Below are 22,991 nucleotides of genomic sequence, written 5' to 3' on the forward strand. Positions count from 1 at the left end.
ATAAAGACACAAGGCAAGGACTTTGGTTCAAGTTTGTTAGACCTATACTCTCCAAGATATGGAAAACATATGGACCCAAGGATTCTGAGTATGCTATAATCAGGATTTTTGGCATAAAGTCTAAAGAATGGTGAGTCCATATTAAGCACAGGAGTAGGCAATCTGTTTAGCAAAAAAACTACAGTAGAAAAACAGTCTAACCAGAACATGGGTGGCAGTTTTGCATGAAACATCATGGTTAGCCCGCGATTGGTGATGCTCCTATGCTTCCTTTCTACTTTCCAATTATGTTCAGGGGTTTTGAGACAAGCAGATTGATGAATAATGCCATTATTTTGAAGATATGCAAGTAACTTTGTATCATTAAACTCCCCTCCTTCATCAGTTTGAAAAATGTGAATTTTGGCATCAAATTGATTCTTAACAAACATATGAAACTGAAGAAATGCTGAGTGCAGATCAGATTTGTGCTTGAGAGGAATCAACCAAGTAAAGTTTGTAGCTTCATCAACAAAAATGGCATAAAATTTGTACTTTTCCCTTGAAAGAGTAGGAGCTGGTCCCCATAAATCACAATGGACTTTATCAAAAGGAACAGTAACAGTGTGATTTCTGGAGATAAAAGGCAACTTGTATGATTTACCCATTTGACAACTTGTACAAATTTGTGATGAAGTTTGTTTTGCCTTAAGAGTAATGAACTTTTTATTACAAAGAAAGTCTAAAATTCTTGAGAAGTTTGTTTTGCCTTAAGAGTAATGAACTTTTTATTACAAAGAAAGTCTAAAATTCTTGAGTTGGGATGTCCAAGCCTTTGATGCCATTGCTCCTTATTGGTTGATTGAAATCTAGAGGAGTAGAAACCCTCTTTATTTTGAGGACTTGAAGGAGAATCAAAAATGTATAAACCCCTCTGATTCTTGCCTGTTGCTACTATCTTCTGAGTTACCTTGTCCTTTAGCACAAAACCAATTCCATCAAACTCAAATTGTAGAGGATAATCAGTAGTTAACTTGCTAACAGACAATAAGTTCTTCTTGATTTCAGGAACTATTAACACATCATTTAACAGAAGCTGAGAATTAGAAGAGCCAACCATGGCCTGACCAACATGAGTGATTGGTAAAACTTTTCCATTTCCTACCATTATTCCATCATGGCCTTGGTATGGATTTAGGGAATGAAGAATACCTTCATTTGCAGTCAGGTGATCAGTAGCCCCAGTGTCAGGATGCCAGGAAGTATTCTCATGAGGTTTCTCCAGTTTGATAGCTGCAAAACTTTTAGGGAGACTATCATGGGTAAAAGAATGATTAAACCTTTCAAAGCACTTCAAAGCAGTGTGATTTCTTTTGTTACAGATCTGACAGGTAATTTCTTGTCTGTTTGCAGATTTGTGATTGGATGGGGAAGCACGATGGTTGTTGTTGTAATTCTGAGTTTGTGGGGTATTTGATTTTGAGCCAATAGAGGACCCTTGAACAAAACCTCGGCCTTTTGAAGTGAAAGAACCAGAAGTGGCAGTGGGTTTCTTGTTCTTAGATTGCTTTTGTCCATAAAAAACCATAGAAGAATTGTTAACATGAAGTTTGTACCTGTCTGTGTAACTCTCCAACAGAGTTACAACTTCTGAGTAGGCAGGTACTGGAGGCCTGAGCATAGTGGCAGTAAAGACTTCAAATTCTTTACCAAGCCCATTAAGCAGCCACCATGACTTCTTATGTTCGGCTACAGGCTTGCCAATAGCAGCAAGTTCATCACAAACAGTTTTGAACTTTCTCAAATATTCACTTAATGAGTCAGATCCTTTGGTGATGGATGTAAGTCTTTGCTTAAGAGCAAGACTTCTATTAGAGGAAACACGTGCAAAAGCATGAACTAAAGCATGCCAAACTTCTGAGGCAGTGTGTAGGCCAACAACAATGCCCAACACTTCCTCAGATAAGGTGGTTGTAAGCCAACCTTTAACCAATCGATCAGACCTGCGCCATTTTGAATACAATGGGTTAGGCTGAGAAGGGTTACCTTCGAGACATTGAGGTGGAGGTTCAATGTCACCTGTTATGAACCCTTGAAGGTCATAAATTTCTAAGATGTTTAGCATTTGAGTTTTTCAAAGCAAAATATTGCTGGAAGTTAGTTTAAGAGAAACATAATTGGACACATTTTGGGAGACAGGATAAGGGTAGGGATCAGAGGAAGTTGAAATATGAGAAGATTCAGAATTCTCCATGAAAAAAAAAATTCTCACAGCTCTATTTCAACTCGTACAGGCTCTTGATATCATGTAAATATTTTTGAGAAATACTATCTCACGAGTTGAGATAAAGGTTGTGATTGTATTCATATATATATATCACTGTTACAACTGATGTCTATCTATGGAAAGACTACATAAAAGGAAAAGATTTCTATACAAGGATATACAGCTAGTGGAAACTTAAATACACATGATTTATTCCTATGATCATGCACCACTTGACAAGAGAGGGTTGCTAAGAATATGGCTCAGTATTGCTGTGATCGTGTGCTGATATCTCTGATTGATGCACAGCTGAGATTTTATTGATTGCATTCCTTATAGAACTAACTCCCTCACCCTCTGGGTACATATCATTTATTTGGATTTTTACATAGCATTTTTATTCTGTACCTAGAACGAAATAATGTAGCTGCTTTCAGGTATAATATGAGATGAAGGCAGATAGTATATACAAGCAATACAGGGTCGAGAGCCTGCTCAGTTTCCAGTTGATTCCGACTTACGTGTTAACAATACCCCTAGTGAAAATGCCAAGATAGCCGTCATAACAATTCCCTTATTTCTTTTAAGCATCTCCACAACATTTTCCGAATTTGTATTCTTCAAATCCTCCGTCATGATCTCTTCAGAGAACCCTACCTTTCTCTTTTCGTCTACCACTTGCTTTGGGACAGTGACACAGAGAATCTCACCATTGAATTTTCCAGTGGTCTTATCCGTGTCCGTATTTTTTGGCACTTTAAAGGTTCGCTCAAAATAAAGAGTTTTTTCTTGATGTACTTTCCTTTCTCCACTGACCATCAAGTCGCCAGAGCAAGTAACCTGAAGCTTAAGATCATCCTTCTTGAAACCTAAAAGACCACACAAAATGAGAAAAACTAATAAGTACATTATTCTTGATTTCATCCATAACACAGTACTAAATCCATTTGTTGGAATACAATATTTTGTCACTTTTCCATAAAGCTTTCATGATAAAACTTTTTGCTTCATATACTTTTTTCAATGCCTAGAAAAAGTTATTCTCACCTTTCCATGAAGAAAAATCACTCACCAATTTTTCCTTGAGGAAGATGGTAAACTTTTCCCCAATAAATATATAGACAACATTTTGTAAGAATCAACTCTGCAGCTTTTGGTGAGCATATTGATATAGTTAACCTATCAATATGCTTTTCTTCACAGAAGGTTTTAAAAGTGTAATGGCAGGAAGAAATTCAGACATTATATGTCAGGTAATGGAAAGTGAAGGTCTCCCCCCAAAATATTTATCTGAAAAAGGATATACAGTGTTCTTAAGTAGAAATGGTGACGGAGTTTAGCAGATTATTCATTACCAGGCAGATCAACAACGAGAGAATGGCTTCTTGGGCCCTCCATCCAACCCGAAGAAGGTACAAATTCTTCAACTACTGGGTTTTCCATAGATGAAACAGACGATCAAGCTGAACTTTGTTAAAGATGATGAATGTTGATGAGGTGATGCTTTGTATTGTAATTGGATGCAGTCTTATTTATTTGAAAATGATGAGCTAATCAAGTTTGCTTTTTCGCCAAGGATTGAAACTTGAAATACAAACGTTTTCCTTGTAGTGTTATACTTCCTTATTCCAAGCTTTACCTGTTGGGAAAATTAAGTTTTGGGTGGTCACCTACGCAGTTTAATTGTAAGCGGTGGAAAACAGGAAAGGTACTCTATTCTTTGCTTTCCTGGTGCCCAAACTCCAAACCACCTCTTTCGGCCAAGCTAGTTTATTGCCTTGATATGCTCTTGCATGAATATGAAATTCACACACGCACTCATCCCTGACTAGTGGCTTACTTGAGGCTGGATCGATGTCTCTCATGAGCATTATTAATTAGTTTTGTATTGGTTTTTGATTTTCGAGTCTCTCCCGTTTAAGTTGAAAGGCTTAGCTGACCAGCGACCAGAAGATACTAAATTTGCATTCTCTTTTTGGCATGAAAACTATGCCATAGGTAAGTCGCTTGGAAGGACCTTGAAAGAGATTGTTACAAAAGCTTAAGCCGTAAATTATATCCTAAAACTCTAGTTCTTCTTGTGTGAACTAACGGACTCAACATGTAGAATATTTTAATTAAATATCCTACCTATGTTAAGAGTGGAAGAAAATCCAGTTTTTTCAATTGAGAGATAATAGATAGACCCAGCACCAACCAGTGGCTAGCCTTCTAATGGCACGTAAGTTTTGGGTACCCATAACCCAACAATCACACAAGTCTCTGTTAAATCCATAATGGCACTTTGGGTACACTCCAAAAGTTTTTAGGGATTGGATTTAGCAGCGGATTTATATGAACTTAGGTGTCTTTTTTTTTTTTTTTTGGTGTCCATCCATTTGGATTTATATTAGAATGGAACTTACCAACTGCATGCAATCAAAATATAAATTAAGGTGAAATTCTGATGTCGCAGTATTTAATGGAATGAAATCCTCTCTATTTCACCTGAAAGTAATAGTATTCATTTAGCATAAAACAATGAATATTTTGGTCATTTCACATTATGTTAATAAATGAAATAATTAAGGCCTAGTTGGATAACAAGAGTGATCTCCAATTTCATCTCCTCTCAATATCTAAACACCACAAAAATAAATACTTTTCCAAACTTTCAATTAAAATACAAAAAATAATTCAATTTTTCAAATTTTAAAATAAAAATAATATTAAAAATGATATTCTAATAATATTTAATTTTATAATATTTTTATTCAATTTTTTCTCTCTCATTTCTTAAAATCCCATAAAACATTATAACGCAAATCATTTTACAACTATTTACAGATACGCTTTACTATATTTTTTCTCTCATTTTTTAAAATTTCATAAAATATCTTAACTCAAATTATTTCACTATTATTCATAGACCCAAGTCTCAAGTGAAGTTTTGGACCATTTTTCTCAACGCGCAATCTCATATATAATAACTTTTCAAAAAGCCTACACTTACCAATGGACTCAACTTCCTTAAATAAAAGTTACTTGCATAACTACAAAGTTAACTACTCATATTTAGGGTCAAACTCCCAATATGGATATTAAGTTCGATCCAGTCAGCAATTCCAATTGAGACTGGCCAATTATAAATGAATATCTAAATTTTCAACCTCCACTTCTCATTTTTGCTATTGTTAAATGAGTACTGCTCCTCGTGATTATTTATATTCTCATTATCCTCTCATCATTTTATAATATACTATTAAATGATTAGAAATTAATTATTATATTTTATTTGTAAACCTATCATCTAATGCCACATCATACGATGATGAGAGAATAGATAATAAATAGATTATTTAATTTAAGTTAAGTTAGAAAATATATTCCCTTAATTAAATTAACTTCTTAATTAATAAATAAATATAACTTAAAATACTAACTTTATTACAAATTTAAAAAATTAACAAAAAAATGATGTGGTTTTTTTTTTTTTTTAAGAAGAAGATGTACCCTAATTTTATTGATAGCACCCTCACTTATGGTGGAGGAAACAATGATATAGTTAATTAAACTACTTTTAGTTATCCTAATCCGTGTCTTTTTGTTGATAATATATGCATCATTGATACGGTCCTAATGATTAAGAATTTGATAAAATCAACAAACAATTCTCTTAGGATTTCTTTAAAACTGAATTGATTATACCCTTAATCCTTAAGCTTATAACTAACTGGTTTTAGCCATACCACAGGCTCGACCTAGCTATAAGAAGGAAAGTCATAATCTTGCATATTGTTATCACACAAAGAGAAATGTTGGGTCTGCAAAAAAAATTTACAAATGATAAACATACAAATTAGTGATGTGACTTGGTACAATATATCAGATTATAAATATTATTTTTATTATAAAATAGATCTACCTTAGTCATATAATCCATGTTATTTTGTAAATTTCATTTTATAATTAGATTGTTCTATAGATCTGACAATTATCATACTTACATATTCTATACAATCATAAGTAAATAAATAAAGAAGAATTAAAGAGTTTTACATGGTACATGAGAAGAACAAAAAGTTAAAAAAAATAAAAATCTGATCTCATCATTATAACTTTTTTAAATTCTCTCACAAATTAAAATATAATAAATATATAATTCAACTTTTTTAAATCCTAATTCGACTTTTTCAAATATCAATTAAACAATAATAATATTAAAAAATAATATTCTAAACTTTCATCTAAAATAAAAAATTCTATTCTCATTGTCCAAACCTATCCCTAATAGTAGCATCTTGTTTTATTAATGGTGGTGAGGGAGAATATAAAGGTCGGTGTACTTTGTTTTGTTTTGTTTTTTTTAGATTTTTGAGTTGTGGTTCAAGTCTTGAATCTCATAAAATCTGTTCCAGATCGATTTTCAGTTGCATATTGGAGCTCCGTCGCCGGAATATTGCATGATATATATATATAGGAGTATTGTTGGGAGATGATTTTCAGGTAATAGGAACTAAACACCCTAACCCTTCGGGCCGTAGGCCGGGGCATTATTACATATCATTTATTTGGATTTTTACATAGCATTTTTATTGATCTGTGCTTTGAACGAAATAATGTAGCTGCTTTCAGGTATAATATGAGATGAAAGGCAGATAGTATATGTAAGAAATAGATTCAGGGTCGAGGGCCTGCTCAGTTTCCACTAGTACTTGATTCCAACTTACGTACTGTTACCAATACCCCTAGTGAAAATGCCAAGATGGCTGTCATAACAATTCCCTTATTTCTTTGAAGCATCTCCACAACATTTTCCGAATTTGTATTCTTCAAATCCTTTGTGATCTGATCTTGATCACAGAACCATACATTTCTCTTTTCGTCTACCACTTGCTTTGGGACAGTGACAGAGAGAATCCCACCACTGAATTTTCCAGTGGTCTTATCGATGTCCGCATTTTTTGGCACTTCAAAGGTTTTCTCAACATGAACAGTTTTTTCTTCATGAACTTTCCTTTCTCCACTGAGCACCAAGTCACCAGAGCAAGTAACCTGAAGCTTAAGCTCATCCTTCTTGAAACCTAAAAGACCACACAAAATGAGAAAAACGAAGTACATTATTCTTGATTTCATCCATAACACATTACTAAATCCCCACTGGTTGGAATACAATATTTTGCCACTCTTCCATAAAGTTCCATGATAAAATTTTCGTGCTTCATATACTTTTTCAATGCCTAGAAAAAGTTATTCCCACCTTTCCATGAGGAAAAATCTCTCGCCAATTTTTCTTTGAGGAAGATGCAAAACTTTTCCGCAATAAATAAATAGACAACATTTTGTAAGAATCAACTATGCAGCTTTTGGTGAGCATATTGATATAGTTAACCTATCAATATGCTTTTCTTCACAGAAGGTTTTGAAAGTGTAATGGCAGGAAGAAATTAAGACATTATATGTCAGGTAATGGAAATGAAGGTCTTCCCCAAAAATATTCACATGAAGCACTTTTATCTGAAAACGAATATACAGTGTTATTTTTAAGATCATGGTGACAGAGTTTAGCAGATTCATTACCAGGCAGATCAACAGCGAGAGAATGGCTTCTTGGGCCCTCCATCCAACACGAAGAAGGTACAAATTCCTCAACTACTGGGTGTGAGCATCTTCTCCCTCCACACGGCCTTGTATCTCTAACATTTGCCATAGATGAAAAGCTGAACTTTGTTAAAGATGATGAATGTTGATGAGGTGATGCTTTGTAATGTAATTAGTTGCAGTCTTATTTATTTGAAAATGATGAGCTAATCAAGTTTGCTTTTTCGCCAAGGATTGAAAGTACTTGAAGTACAAACGCTTTCCTTGTGGTATTATGCTTCATTATTCGAAGCTTTACCTGTTGGAAAATTTAAGTTTTGGGTGGTGATCACCTACGTACGCAGTTTCTAACCGGTGGAAAAACAGGAAAGGTACTCTATTCTTTGCTTTCCTGGTGCCCAAAGTATGCTCTTGCATGAATATGAAATTCATACACGCACTCAAAGTATTATTAATTTTGTATTGGCCGGTTTTTAATATTCTAGTCTCTCCTGTTTGAGTTGAAAGTCATAGCTGACCAGAAGATTATAAAATTGCATGCTCTTTTCGGTATGAAAACCATGCCATAGGTAAGTCGCTTGGAAGGCCTTTGAAAGAGATTGTTACAAAAGCTTAAGCTGTTAATTATATCTCAAAAGTCTAACTCCTTTTGTGTGGGTTAAAGAGAGCTCAACAAGTGAAATATTTTAATTAAATTTAATAAACTTTTTGATATCATATTTTTTTGAGAAATAGACTTCATTCATCCATGAAAGTGAAATTACAGTTGTGATCCGATATAATTACAAGTCAACTACTCACAATTGGGGTGCGCTACCTCAGTACACGAATTACTTTGTGACTTGTATGGTCTTGACTTCTATAACTCTCTACAGACAAACCGTCTGAGAGACCACACTCTGGCTAAAGCAGAGATTTCATCCCTCACCCTCCAAATGAGGAGAGGGCTTCCAAACCCCACCCTCTAGAGGAGGAGAGGATTTTCACTCTATGAACAAAATGTCCAAGAGACTATTTTTTGTTTCCTAAAAAAAAGATAGATGCGAAATTAAATAACAAATTGTAGATCTGCAGTTTCAGCCTTGCAACAAAAAAATACAAAAGCAAATAGATCATGTGGTGGAGCGTGAGGGACATACGCCACCCTAGAAGTGTAGCAAACGATCAGGTCTAAAGAAACCAAGGGCCTTGGTCCCAGATATACCACGCGTGGCTGCAGCAAGAGCTTCCCCATGCAGCGGCATGTGGAACTCACACGCACTTTGACCCACGAGTGTGACTCATGTGCCACACCGGTCAATGAAATTCTTTTTTACATGAAAACCTGCGGTGGGGCGAATGGTGGTCACTACGCTTTGGAGAACTGGAAATCGGCATTTTGCCACACTTCAGACAGAAAAACAAAAACAAAAGACTGGAAAAACTACTACACACTATCTGATCTAAACAGATGGGAGGTGGGAGGGAGGAGCCGAAGCCCCAGCCCCCCTCTAGACTGGTTTTTGCTAGACACGAGACTCTAGAGAGAAAAGTGAGAGAGCTTTATCCATACAAATAAAGTCAAAGTTTGCCCTTTGGCCTGATTTTGATATCGTATTAAACGAATACCCGTCTTAGAAAGTTTAACATTATTGGGAAGAGAAAATTTGAATTATTAAAATTATTACTTAATAGATTTATGAAAAGGATCATTGAAGTGGATTTATATGAACACAAGATAATTTTTTCCCATTTGGATTTGAAGTGAATACAACGAACAAGTAAATGATGATTAGAATGGGACTTATAACCAACAGCAATCAAAATATAAATTAAGGTCAAATTCTGATGTGGGATCAGTATTTCATATAATAAGGTCCTATTTATTTCACTTGAAATTAATAGTATTCTTTTAGCATAAAACAAAGGATATTTCGATCATTAATTCACATCATGTTAATAATTAAATTCAAAGACTAAAATATCATGTGTCTAACATTAAATGGATATTCTCAATTTCACTTAAAAGGGAGAGAATTCTTATCCCTATTTTTATGCACTTCTTAAACTAATTCCCATGTAATTATACCAAGTTAATAAATAGTAATTCACTATCCCTTCAATGAGTAATATGAGTAATGATACATATACAACCAATCCATTTTTCCTAAAATAACATGAGTAATGATACACATACAACTATTTTTATAAGAAATATGCTACTCAACAACCCTAGACTACACACATACTAAAGGAAAAATAAAAAGACAAAAAATAAAAACCCACATCAACATGTGTATGGTGTAGGGCTACTGAGTAGATTGAAAAACTCTTTTTATAACCATGTTTTAAAATAAGGGTATTTCTGTAAAACGATGTTACTTTTGTAAATTATTTTATAAAAATATCATTAATTTAAAATATTGCAAGGTTGTGTAAAGAATTGTATGTTTATTATTTTTTAAAGGAAAGTTATTTATACAATTCTAGAGTGTGTAAATCTTGAGCACTCCCTTTAAAAAATAGATAAATGTAAGACACACATAAAAAACCTATTTATTAATAGTGGACCCCATTCATTTTCGAAAAAATCAGCAGATTTGCATATCCTAAAACTTTATCTAACATTACTCTTTTCTAAATAACATAACATCAAAATTAATCTTTCACATCATAATGAAAATGGAAGTTCAGATGCAACTTATATAATTATTAGTACTCGAGCATCTCCTAATCGTTAATTAAACATTGTCCTTTGTTTCGGTTCATTAATTATAGTAAAACATATGTAAGCCAATGTCACGATCCTAATGATTAATCAAATTAGTATATGCATTTTAGAACTTTTAAAAACTAAATTGTTTAAACCCTTAACCCTTTGAATCATATCTGCCATTACTAGTCAAAAATCATGAGAAATGATTTGTAAAGCTTCAAATAAACAATACCATGCAAGCCTTTCTAAAAAAGTGTAAAAAAAATTATTCTTTATTAGTGAGACCCACTTTTTTATAAATGATTTGCACGAAATTTGTCGGTTTGAAACCAATCGGCAATCCCAAACCAATGATCCCAAACCAATCACTGGCCAGTAGAAAGCAAGAAAGTAGTGCATGGGCCAACAATGAGAGGATTATGGCTTAAGGGTGACAGTTAAGCCAATTATAAATGATTCTCTAATTTTCACCTTCCACTTATAATTATTTGGGTTATTGTTAAATATAGGTTAGAAAATATATTCCCTTAAGTACTTAAACTTCTTAAGTAATAAATAATGCAACTATAAAGTAATAAATTTTATTTAAAATTTAACATATTAAAAAGATTATGTAGTTAATTAAACTACTTTTAGTTATTCTAATCCGTGTCATTTTGTACATAATAAAATAATTACAAATCAATGATACGATCCTAATGATTAAGAATTTGATAAAAATCAATAGACAAATCTCTTTGGACTTTTTTAAAACTGATTTGACTATACTCTTAATCCTTAGAGCTCGTTTGAATGTTGAGTTAACAACTGATCATCTAAATATCTAAATACTCAAATATAAATACTCTTCAGTTTTAATTTTTAATTTTTTTATCTAATTCTTACTTAATTATTATAATTTTTCTAAATTTTTAAACAAAATATAAAAGATAATTCAACTTTTTCAAATACTAAAATAAAAACAATATAAAAAAATTATATTCTAACAATATTATTTTAACTTTATAATATTTTTATTCAATTTTTTTTCTCTCATCTCCCAAAATCCTATAAAACATCTTAACTAAAACTATTGTACTAATAATTAATGATTCTTCATCTCATCTCATCTCATGATCTCAATATGATCCAAACAATTCCTTGGGATTATAACTAATAGGTTTTAACCATATCACATGAGGCCCAACTATAAGAAGGAAAGTCATAATTTTGCATGTTGTTCTCACAAATAGAAGCCTTTGGTCTACAAAGAAATTTTACAAAATGAAACTTACAAAATAATGTAATTTAATATGATATGTCAAAATATTGTAGATATTTTTTTTTTTATAAAATAAATCTAACTTAATCACATAAGCCATCTCATTTAGTAAATTTTTGTTTGTGAGATTTCTTTATGAATCTAGCAGATATTTACATATTCTATACAATCATAAGTCAAAAAATAACGGAGAATGAATCAGTTTTACCTAGTACATGATAAGAACAAAATGTTAAAAAAAAAATTAATAGTAGTATCTTGTTTTATTGGTTGCGATGGATAATATAAAGGATTTTTTTTTTTTTTTGAAGATTTTTCAATTGTGGTTCAAATTCTGAATCTGATTAGATCTGTTCTTAAAAAAACATGCACATATTATATAGTACTGCATGCTGTTTGGTTGGTCCAATGGTAAGTTGAGATTAAAGACTTTCTAGATCAGATGGGTTTAGAGAGTAACAAGAAAACCAAAGAGTTTATCAAAAGGGTTTATTGCAAAGAGAAATCCTTATAACCGGTCCATCTGTTCTTCTTTAAATAACAGCCATTCAATAAAAAAAAAAATGCCACGTATGGATCAGAATTTTATCAAGACTTCACTGCATCACAGACGATCACACTCCTCCAGAAGACCTTCTCCCCCCCTCTCTACCAGAAATCCTTCTCTAAAATGAAAACCCCTTACCCTGCAAAAACCATTCATCGGTGATTGCTGCTCCCCCACCTCGATCCTGTCTCTCCATATTTTATAGTCTTTTTTATTAGTCTCTGTTTGTATAACCTGTTGGAGATGCTCAAAACGTTACTTTCTCCTTTATCAACAAACAATCCCTGACATCAGGGCCATTTATCTACAAACCCATATTTATATATCATCCATATCCCAAAATAAATTCACTGCAAAAAGTTTTGATTCCCTTAAAAAGGGATTTTATATATCTACATACAAACAATGTTGACTCTCGTATTGCGTTCGTAGCTGCTTTCCCAATTCCATAACTCAACCCCATTATACCAATAATTGACCAGCTAAGCTCAGGTAAGTAAAGTCTCAATCTTTTTCTGAAAACCAATTTGTACCTCTGGTGGCATAGGTGCAGAAATACTGGGCGAAATCCATGCCCTTGTCCACAGGGTTGGCGCTTCGCTCCCTGTCCACAATGCTATTTTGGTAGCAACCCATGTCGCCCATACAAATAGCTTTCTTCTGACATAGAGAGAGAGAGAGAGAGAGAGAGAGAGAGAGAGAGAGAAAGAGAGAGAGAGAGAGATGAAAATGACGAAAATATTTGAGGAAATCGGCACGACCTGGGCGAAATCTAAAGTAATCGGTATGGGCAAAATCGGCCAAAGAGGACAACGACGGACTGGTGGTGGTGGACTGTTGCCGATGGAGGTATGCTTGGCTTTGGTTCTGGACACACAGGGTCGGGATTGGGGTCTAGGTCGGGCTAAGCTGAAGTAGAGTGTAGTTGTCTCAGCTGAAGTGTGAATCAATTCCTATCCCATGTGCACAAGTCTAGTGTGATTGTGGTGTGATTTCTGAGGTGGTAGCTTCTATGTGGAGGGCTGTTATTCCTTAAAAATTAGACCGATCGCTTAGAAGCGGTTCTGTTACCTGTATTGCAAAATAAGTATTTAAATTCTCTCATTTTTATGATTAAAGACCTCAAATTTTAACTTTTGCAAAATTAATCCCTACATGACTTCAAAAAATTTGTAATCAGTATCTTAATTAATTAGTCTACCATTAGAAAATTAACATGATAATCAGGATTGTCGCATAATGACATCAATAGAGGGCATGTGTTAATAGACAACTGAGAGTCTTCTCTTGGAAATTCTCTCTGAGGGAGGAGGAATAGGTGAAGGTTACAGTCTGATCTTGCTGCTGGGATTTATCCACAATACGTTCTAGTAGTAAGATAAGATAGAGTCTCTTAGTTTGTTTCATACAACTAAGAAGGGAAGAATGGAAGAGTTAGAAAGCAGGTGGTCTCAATTGAGACTCTCTAAGGAAGAAAATTCGGTTATTAGCATTGGTACTAAGGAGTTGAATGAAGTGATGAAGAAAGATGCAAAAAGTCTGTTAGGGAAATTGTGTTCTGATCGTGTGGTAGGGAAGGAAATAGTGCGAACAACAATGGCAAAATCTGTAAAGTGAAACAAAATTTTGTTTTCCAAGAGATTTGCCACAATCTATTCACAGTGACTTTTGATAATCAGAATGATAGAGATCGGGTCCTTTCAGGGAAACCATGGCTATTTGATAATTATTTGCTCATACTTCAACCTTTTGACAGACTTACACCTCCTAAGCAGATGTGCTTCCATTTTGAGGTTTTTTGGGTTCAATTACATAATCTTCCTCTAGCATGTATGATAGAGGAAGTAGCTTCTCAAATTGGGAGTACCATTGGGAGTGTTCATGAGATTGATGTTGATGAAGATGGCATGGCCTGGGGAAGTTATATCAGAGTACGTATAGAGATTGATCTGAGGAAAGCATTAGCGAGGGGATGAATGGTTGAGTTGATGGGGAAGAAAAGTTGGGTTCCTATTCAATATGAGAAATTGCCTCGGGTTTGTTTTAAATGTGGTAAATTGGTGCATTCAGGAAATGGTTGCAGCATTGAGGATACTCGATCAAACCAAAGCCAAATTGGCAGGAGTCAATTTGGAACTTGGTTGAGAGCAGATGTTTATCAGAAGAAGAGATATGGGAATAGAATGAATGAAGAAAACAGGGAGAAGAAAACTATAGTAGAAGAAGCCTCATCTGATCAGCAGTCATCTGAACATGGTGGCAGCTCGAGCATCAATAGAGTTCCGGCTTCGGTAGCTAAGTCAGGTGGCGGAGGAGGATCGAAAGGGGGCAACATTGTTAGAGAAGATAGCGGGCTTTTAAAAAACAGTTATATTCAAAAAAAGTACTAATAAGATAGGAGACGTTAGAGCTGTTTCAGATAAGGGCTTGGGTTTCTGAAAGGATAAAGATAAGGCTATGTATGTAGAAGGGGATGTTGGGGAGTCAGTTGGTGCAACTGATGTGAATTATCAGGGGTCTGATTTAAAATATAAAAGAAATGCAAAAAATAAGGAGATAGGCCTAAATTAATTAGTTGTGGAGGGCCAGGATTTGAGTTTAATGGGCTTGGAAGGTCTTATTGGTAATGGGTTGGGATACAATACTATGATCAATAGCTCGATGGGTGCAAACGTAACAATGCATCTACAATCAGAAGTGGAAGAAGTAAGGCCAATTTTGGGTAAGCTGAAGTTGAGCAAGTGGAAAAGAAGGGCACGTGATCATGGGAAGACAGCTGCAATTAAACTCAGTTACACAGGTAAACGTAATATAGACTCTGTTGTTTCTGAGTTTAATGAGACTCTAATGAAGAAAAGGAGTAAGGGGAATATTGTGGAGGAAATTGAGAATACTAATTCTGTAATGGCGGAGGCTGCTGAGCAATCCCGCCAGTCATTATGAATTACTTAAGTTGGAATTGTCGGGAGTTTGGGAACCCTCGGACAGTTCAGACCTTTGTCTTATGATAAAGGAGAAGAAACCCAAAGTAGTTTTTCTCATGGAAACAAAACTGATAGCAAAGAAGATGAAAGTTATTAAAAGAAAAATTAAGTTTGTTGGATGTTTTGTAGTAGAACCAGTGGGAAGGAGTGGTGGATTAGCTATGATGTGGGATGACAAAGTAGCTCTTGAAGTAATAAATTTTTCTCAGCACCATATTCATACTAGACTAAGATGTCCAGATTCTAGTAGGGAATGGTGGTTAACAGGATTTTATGGCCATCATGAGTGGAATAAAAGGAGAGATACCTTGCTCTTATTGGATGTTTTAAAGCCTGCATTACATCAAGTTTGGTGTGTGTTGGGTGATTTTAATGAGATAATTTCCCAAGATGAGAAAATGGGAGGAAGACAAAGGGCAGAAAATCAAATGGAGGTTTTTAGGCAGGCTTTAGTGAAAAATGAGTTATTTGACTTGGGATGGGTAGGTGATAAATACACGTGGAGTAATAAGCATGAAGATAATTCTTTTACAAAGGAGAGTTTAGATAGAGTGGTGGTTAATGCTAGGTGGTCAGATTTGTTCAAAAATGCTGAAGTAGAAGTCATGCAAGCTAGAAGTTCTGATCACAAGCCAATTGTGTTAACTGTCATAGAAGAAGAAAGGTGTAAGAGAAGAAGAAGGTGGCTGTTCAGATATGAAGCCAAGTGGTCTTTAGAGGAGGAAGGTGGGCAGTGGTGAAGGAGGCTTGGAGAAGGGTTGCTGCTGATTCAAATAAATTCAAAGTAGTGGAGAAAAAGCTTTAGTGGTGCAGTAGAGCACTTTCTCGATGGGATTCACCAAGAAAGCAAGAGGAAGAGGAAGAACTTAAATCTATTAATAAGAGGCTTAAGTGGGAGCAACAGAATGAATGTCCTCATAATGTAGCTGTTATAAAAGAGTTGCAGAAGAAATTTGGTTTGATTATGGAGCAGGAAGATCTCAAATGAAGGCAAAGAGCAAAGCAAGTGTGGCACCAGATGGGAGATAAAAACACCAAATACTTCCATGCATGTGCTACTCAAAGAAGGAAGAGGAACTGGATAAAGAAGATTTCTAATGAGGAAGGCAGAGAATTGACAGCTCAAGAAGACATTTCAGATGCTTTTACTCGGTATTATAAAGGAATTTTCCAGTCTACTATGCCTACTGATGAGTGTATAGAGGACTGCCTCAAATCTGTTGAACCAAAAGTTACAATGAGTATGAATGAAGAGCTAGTCAAAGATTTTACTGTAGAAGAGATAGAGGTAGCTTTGAAGCAGATGTCTCCTCTTAAGTCTCCAGGGCCTGATGGCTATGGAGCTTGTTTTTATCAATCTCACTGGAAGGTGGTGGGAAATGAGGTATGCCAAGCTGTCTTAAGTTTTTTAAATGGAGGGCAGTTAGATGCTAGCATTAATCATACTTATATAGCCTTAATTCCTAAAACAAAATGTCTCACTGTTGTTAGTGAATTCAGGCCAATAAGTTTATGTAATGTTATTTACAAAATAGTATCAAAAGTGCTTTCAAACAGGTTAAAGAAGATTCTACCTCTAATCATATCAAGCTGTCAAAGTGCCTTCATACTAGGAAGGCTAATCACAGACAACATCATCCTTGCATACGAGATTTTACATACTATAAAGAGCAGACAGAAGGGAAAGAGAGGTAGTATGGCTATTAAGCTTGATATGTCCAAAGTTTATGATAGAATTGAGTGGAGATTCTTGGAGGCAATTATGAAGAAGCTGGGGTTTGCTAAAAGGTGGATAAACTTGATCATGGAGTGTGTTACTACTGTAACCTATTCAGTAATGGTAAATGGGCAGCCTAGTGACAAGATTAATCCATCTAGGGGCTTAAGGCAAGGGGACCCTATTTCCCCTTACCTGTTTATTTTGTGTGCTGAAGGTTTAAGTTCACTCATAGAGGAGTTGAACAGAAGTGGGAACACTAAAGGAGTCTCAATCACCAAGGGTGGTACTAGAATTAACCATTTATTATTTGCTGATGACTGTGTGATCTTTGGAAGGGCAATGTTAAGTGAATGGCATAAGATTATGTGCCTGTTGAACAAATATGAGAAGGCATCAGGGCAGTTTTTGAATAAACAAAAGACTTCCATCTTTTTTAGTTCAAATACTGCAGAAGCTACAAGGAAACAAGTGCTAGAGTTTTCAGGTGTTTCAGTAGGTGGCAATTATGAAAGATACTTGGGATTACCCACTTTTGTTGGCAAATCCAAGTATAACACATTCAGATTTTTAAAGGAAAGAGTTTGGAACAAGATTAATAGCTGGAGGAATTCCTTTCTATCTCAGGTAGGGAAGGAAACTTTGATAAAAGCTGTAATTCAAGCTCTACCTACTTACACAATGAGTGTTTTCAAATTACCTCAGAATTTGTGTAAGGAAATAACAGTTTTGATGGCTAGGTTTTGGTGAGGCCTAAAGGAGAAGGGCTCAAAGATCCATTGGAAAAGTTGGGAGAAGATGGGAGAATCAAAGGAATCTGGTGGTTTGGGCTTTAGAGATTTGCATTGTTTTAACAAGGCATTATTGGTAAAGCAATGTTGGAGGCTGATCCAAAACCCCTCTTCCTTGGTTGCTGTTGTGTTAAAGGAGAAATATTTCAAGAATGTGGTTTTAACTGAAGCTAAGTTAGGGGCAAGGCCATCATTGATGTGGAGAAGCATGTTGTTTGCTATGGATTTGATAAAGGATGGGTTGTGTTGGAGAGTTGGTGATGGAAGGAATACCAAAATCTGGGGTGATAAATGGTTGCCAATGCTTTCTTATCGAAAAATCTGCTCACCTGTCCATATTTTGGATAGAGAAGCAAGGGTGTGTGACCTGATAAATGAGGACACAAGGCAGTGGAATGTTAGTCTAATAAATGAGATTTTTAGTACTGAAGAAGCAGAGGCAATAAGAAGTGTTCCTGTGAGTATGACTGGAGTTAAAGATCTGATGATCTAGGGCCCAAGTGGAAGAGGTATATTTATTGTAAAAAATGCTTACCATGTAGATATGAGTAGAGTAAAACGCAGAAAAGGAGAGTCATCGAGTTGTAAGGAGGAGAAGTTAGCCTGGCAGCAAATATGGAGTCTAAAAGTGCCTAGGGCAGTAAAACTCTTTATGTGGAAGGCTGTGAATGAAATTTTGCCTACAAGGTTTAACTTATGGAAGAGGAAAGTGATTGACTCAAACCTATGCCCTATATGTCAGAGAGAAGAAGAGTCTATAGTTCATGTTCTGTGGGGGTGTCTTGCTGCAACAGATGTTTGGATTGAAGCTGATAAATCAATTCAAAAACTAGTTATAGATGGGACAGAATTAATGACAGTGTGGAAATATATCACAGAAAAACTGAACATAGCAGAGCTTGAATTGGTGGTTTGTGTTATGAGGAGGCTATGGCAGAGGAGAAACTATCTGTTATTTGAGGATAAATTTGAGAACCCAAGGCTGGTATTCAGGTCAGCAAAACAAAATCTCATTGAGTATCAATCATCTTTTGATAATAAGGATGTTGTTGCTCAGCAACAGAATGAAGTGAGACAAGATCTCAGATGGGAAAAACCAGATGGCAGATATGTGAAGATCAATTGGGATGTTGCTGTGAATTCGAAGGACAAACAGATTGGTGTTGGGGCTATAGTTAGAGATGGACAAGGTGAAGTATTAGCTTCACTATGTGATGTGGTCTATCATTGTACTAAACCAGATGTAGCAGAAGCTACTGCATTGAGAAGGGCAGTAAATTTCTGCATTGAACTTGGTTTGTCTTCTGTCTGTCTAGAAGGTGATGCTCAGTTAGTAATCAAAGCAGTACAAAGCAAGGAAGTCATAGCTACGAATTATGGAGTATTAATTGAAGATATAAGAAAGCTGATGGGTGAGAGGGAAGATTGGAAGATCCGATTTGTACATAGAGAAGCTAATTCGGTGGCCCATTCACTGGCAAAATTAGCTTTATCTATAGGGGTTGAAAAAGTCTGGTTAGAGGAATGTCCTAGTCAAGTTTTTTCTTCTGTTTTGAGGGAAAAGGATTGTAATGCACTTTCTGTTTTGTTGGAATAAAAATCATAAGTCATGTTTGACTTTTCAAAAAAAAAAAATAGAGGCCATGTGTTCAAAGACCGACATGTGATCGAGTGACCTCCTACTAGTTTTGTAGAAGAAGATTGAACGAGTTGCTTATATATCTACATGCGTTCTTCTTGAAATTCAAATATCAATTTTGCGAAATTTAAAAATTGAGAATTCGAATTGTAAAAAAGTAAAGATTCAGATGTTGATTTTGCAATTCACCCTTATAATAAAAAATTCAAACCATAAGAATCCAAAGTTATATATATAAATATATATATATACTAATAATAAGGAAGAAAGGCAGGCAATAGACATTAAAACCTGACCAATAGTAGTACTGGCTCTCCTCTCTTCCCTCCCTACGTCTCGTTTTGTTTCTTTACTTCATTTAGGGTCATGGTCCTAATATTTAGTGATGCTGCGCCTTGGCACCATGCTTTTAATTAGCTTTAATTTAATCTCCCAACAGGAGAAAAACTAGCCAAAAAACGGTCACTACCGCCTTTTTCATGTCGAAAATGGATTCAACCCTCCAGGTGCAATATAATTAATAATTAGTACTTTCTCTACATAGCACAAAGGGTTTAACCCCCACATTCCAATGGAATCGAGAAAAAGGAAAGAAAGAGAAGAAACTACTTGATCACATACACAAAAAAGAAAAGAAACCATCAAAATTAAGAGGAGAAAAGGTGAAGGTGAAGAGAGACTAGGCATGGAAGCTATGAAACTTGGATTGCTATTTTTATGGGCTTTTGTTGCGATATTTGCAACAACGCTGAAGGCACACATTGCAGATTTTGATGAGTTGTGGCAGAAGCGAGCAGAAGAAGCCAGGAAGAATGCCCTCGAGGCCTACCAGCCAGATCCCGAGAATGTTACCGACCATTTCAACGTGGAGGTCCACAAGTAAGAACATACCCAGTATTAATATATATATATACTTTTATCTGAGAATTTAAATGCATGTTTTTGTATACATGATGTGTTGTAATATTGTCGGTTTCTGTAATACATTTGTTCTAATTAATTTGCTAGGTACGTACGAGTTTCAAGTGGAACAAAGATATATATATACATATATATATATATATATGTATATAAAACTAGTGCTACAACGACATCTAATGATATGATACGATAAAGATAAATGTTTTAAACAAATGAACCATAAATATTATATATAGGGCTGGCTTTATAAATCTATCATTTTTTTAATTTCATGTAGCCCTTAAATTTAATTGAGCAAGAACTCGAAGAAAACCTTGACAGCTGGCACGTTGTAATTATTAATTAGTTTGCCATTATTGTACGTATGTACGTAGGGCCTTGAATGATGCAGACGGCACAAGGAGAAAATTAGGCGGCAAAAACCGGGGGCCATGCAAGGCTACAAACCCAATTGATCGGTGCTGGAGATGCCACAAAAACTGGGCTAAACGCCGCAAGAAGCTAACGAAATGTGTCCTAGGTTTCGGTCGCGGGACAACAGGAGGCAAGAATGGAAATATCTATGTGGTCACAGATCCATCCGATGGTGACCTTGTTAACCCTAAACCAGGAACCCTACGCCATGCCGTCATTCAGCCCAAGCCCCTTTGGATCATCTTTGCACACGACATGGTTATTAGACTCAGCGAAGAGCTCATAATGACCAGTGACAAGACCCTCGATGGACGTGGGGCTAAGGTTCACATCGCCTTTGGTGCTCAAATTACCATTCAGTTTGTAAGAAATGTGATCATCCATGGCCTCCACATCCATGATATAAAGGTTGGCTCTGGTGGCATGGTTAGAGATTCAGTCGATCACTATGGCTATCGCATTAGCAGTGATGGTGATGGGATCTCAATTTTTGGGTCCTCCAATATTTGGATCGATCATGTTTCCATGTCGAACTGCGACGATGGATTGATTGATGCCATCTCGGGATCCACAGCCATTACCATCTCCAACTGCCACTTCACCCATCATAACGAGGTGACGTTTAAAATTAAGTCTATTTGTACGTTTGTTTATTGATATATTAAATATATGATCGTTGATGTAAGTCTTTTTATGTGTGCGTTGCATATATGCAGGTGATGTTGTTTGGTGCAAGCGATGGATTCAGTGGAGATGAAGTGATGCAGATAACTCTTGCTTTCAATCACTTCGGACAGGGATTGGTACAAAGGATGCCTAGGTCAAGATGGGGGTTTGTCCACGTTGTCAACAACGACTACACCCATTGGCTCATGTATGCCATTGGTGGCAGCCAACATCCTACCATTCTTAGCCAGGGTAACCGGTTTATAGCTCCTCCAAAGGCATTTTGCAAGGAGGTAGGTTCGTTCATTACAATCATGCATGCATATATTCACAAAATGCATGTATGAGACTAATTAATTGAAAAGAGTTCTCGGTTATCATTATTTATCAAAAAAGTTGGATCAAAGAATAGTAACCAAAAGGGAAGAAAGAAAAGAATCAATTAATTCAAATACAGTACGTACGAGTACTTGTCACTGTATGATCTGCAGTTCGCAGAAATGATGATGAGAGAATGTTCATGCATGTGGGTTACTGATTGTACGTGCAGGTGACGAAGAGGGATTATGCACCTGAGAGCGTGTGGAAGACATGGGACTGGAGATCAGAGGGTGATTTGATGATGAATGGAGCCTTCTTTGTTCAATCTGGAAGACCAATTAAACATATGCGCAAGAACGACATGATCAAAGCAAAACCAGGCTCGTTTGTGAGAAGGCTCACCCGCTTTGCAGGCGCTCTCAACTGCTTCAAGCATAAGCCATGTTAACCATACCAAATGCAACATAGTATATAATATCTGTACGTATGGTGTAGAAACTTATGAACCCTGTGAATAAACAGAGGTTTTAGCAGTAGACAACTTAGTGCAAATGGAAATAACATTTTGGGTGGATGTTTGAGAAAGGCAGAGAGAGAGAATAAGGGAATTGTGGGATGTATGAGAAGGAAGATTGGCAGTCTGCATTAAAAACAAAATGTCAATTTCTTATTTTTATTGCCAAACTAGTTTTTTTTAGAAGTCAAATAACAAATATTTTGGTTTGATATACTCTGTGATGCAACTTTTAAGGCCACCATTGAAAGATTGCCAAGAAAAATAGTTCCTGTTAAGAAAGAGCAGGGGCCTATATAAAGTATACACTTCAAGACTATTATTTTCCTCTCCAGTTCTGCTACAGGTACCCAATGTTGGGTACTTTGGGCCTTGGGGGAATCGCACGTCAATCGATGAATAATGATGGAATGAACCTGGGGTTGCTCTGTTTCAGGGATAAAAAACAGGGCTACTTGTATCGGTGAAAGGAGCAGCACGTTGATTAGGATGTTTCAATGGTGTTTCCAACTTGAGGCAATGCCTTGAGAGATGGCTGGAGGAAGGCTTGACGTTGGTACTGGCTGAGAAAGAAATCGAGAAGGAGAGAGTGATGAGAGGAAGATCAAATGGAGAGGAAGAGAATGACCGAGAGTGAGCATAGCGTCGAGGAGAGGATGAGAAGACCAAGTCAAGAAGAAGAAAAGACGAACCTCT

At 35.7% G+C, this 22,991-nt stretch overlaps 2 protein-coding genes and 1 long non-coding RNA gene across 3 annotated transcripts; 2 read left to right on the forward strand and 1 right to left on the reverse strand.

Moving 5' to 3' along the window:
* Positions 1-2,319: 2,319 nt before the first annotated feature.
* On the reverse strand, positions 2,320-3,875 carry LOC122280520 (22.7 kDa class IV heat shock protein-like). Its single transcript, XM_043091464.1, has 2 exons — positions 3,601-3,875; positions 2,320-3,114 (listed from the first exon to the last, which is right to left on the reverse strand). Exons 1-2 carry the CDS (start codon positions 3,686-3,688, stop codon positions 2,741-2,743), a joined length of 462 nt encoding a protein of 153 aa, XP_042947398.1. The 5' UTR covers positions 3,689-3,875; the 3' UTR covers positions 2,320-2,740.
* LOC122280521 lies at positions 3,109-8,035 on the forward strand. The gene is made up of 2 exons (XR_006229932.1): positions 3,109-3,657; positions 6,643-8,035. It is a non-coding gene; the product is annotated as an uncharacterized LOC122280521 (long non-coding RNA).
* An 11,852-nt stretch (positions 8,036-19,887) lies between these two features.
* LOC122281208 (pectate lyase-like) lies at positions 19,888-22,510 on the forward strand. Its single transcript, XM_043092547.1, has 4 exons — positions 19,888-20,338; positions 20,755-21,409; positions 21,511-21,753; positions 22,011-22,510. The coding sequence occupies exons 1-4, from the start codon at positions 20,145-20,147 to the stop codon at positions 22,227-22,229; spliced, it is 1,311 nt and encodes a 436-aa protein (XP_042948481.1). The 5' UTR covers positions 19,888-20,144; the 3' UTR covers positions 22,230-22,510.
* The last annotated feature ends 481 nt before the right edge of the window (positions 22,511-22,991 follow it).

Source organism: Carya illinoinensis, chromosome 11 (assembly GCF_018687715.1).
Source record: "Carya illinoinensis cultivar Pawnee chromosome 11, C.illinoinensisPawnee_v1, whole genome shotgun sequence".
Lineage (NCBI taxonomy): Eukaryota > Viridiplantae > Streptophyta > Magnoliopsida > Fagales > Juglandaceae > Carya > Carya illinoinensis.

Excerpts from the sequence above, each read along its gene's own strand:
- LOC122280520 (XM_043091464.1), bottom strand. The coding sequence starts at position 3,688 with ATGGAAAACCCAGTAGTTGAAGAATTTGTACCTTCTTCGGGTTGGATG. Across the intron at positions 3,115-3,600 it reads TCTCGTTGTTGATCTGCCTG|GTTTCAAGAAGGATGATCTT; the intron begins GTAATGAATAAT and ends GTGGTCTTTTAG.
- LOC122281208 (XM_043092547.1), top strand. The coding sequence starts at position 20,145 with ATGGAAGCTATGAAACTTGGATTGCTATTTTTATGGGCTTTTGTTGCG. Across the intron at positions 21,410-21,510 it reads ACTTCACCCATCATAACGAG|GTGATGTTGTTTGGTGCAAG; the intron begins GTGACGTTTAAA and ends GCATATATGCAG. Across the intron at positions 21,754-22,010 it reads CAAAGGCATTTTGCAAGGAG|GTGACGAAGAGGGATTATGC; the intron begins GTAGGTTCGTTC and ends TTGTACGTGCAG.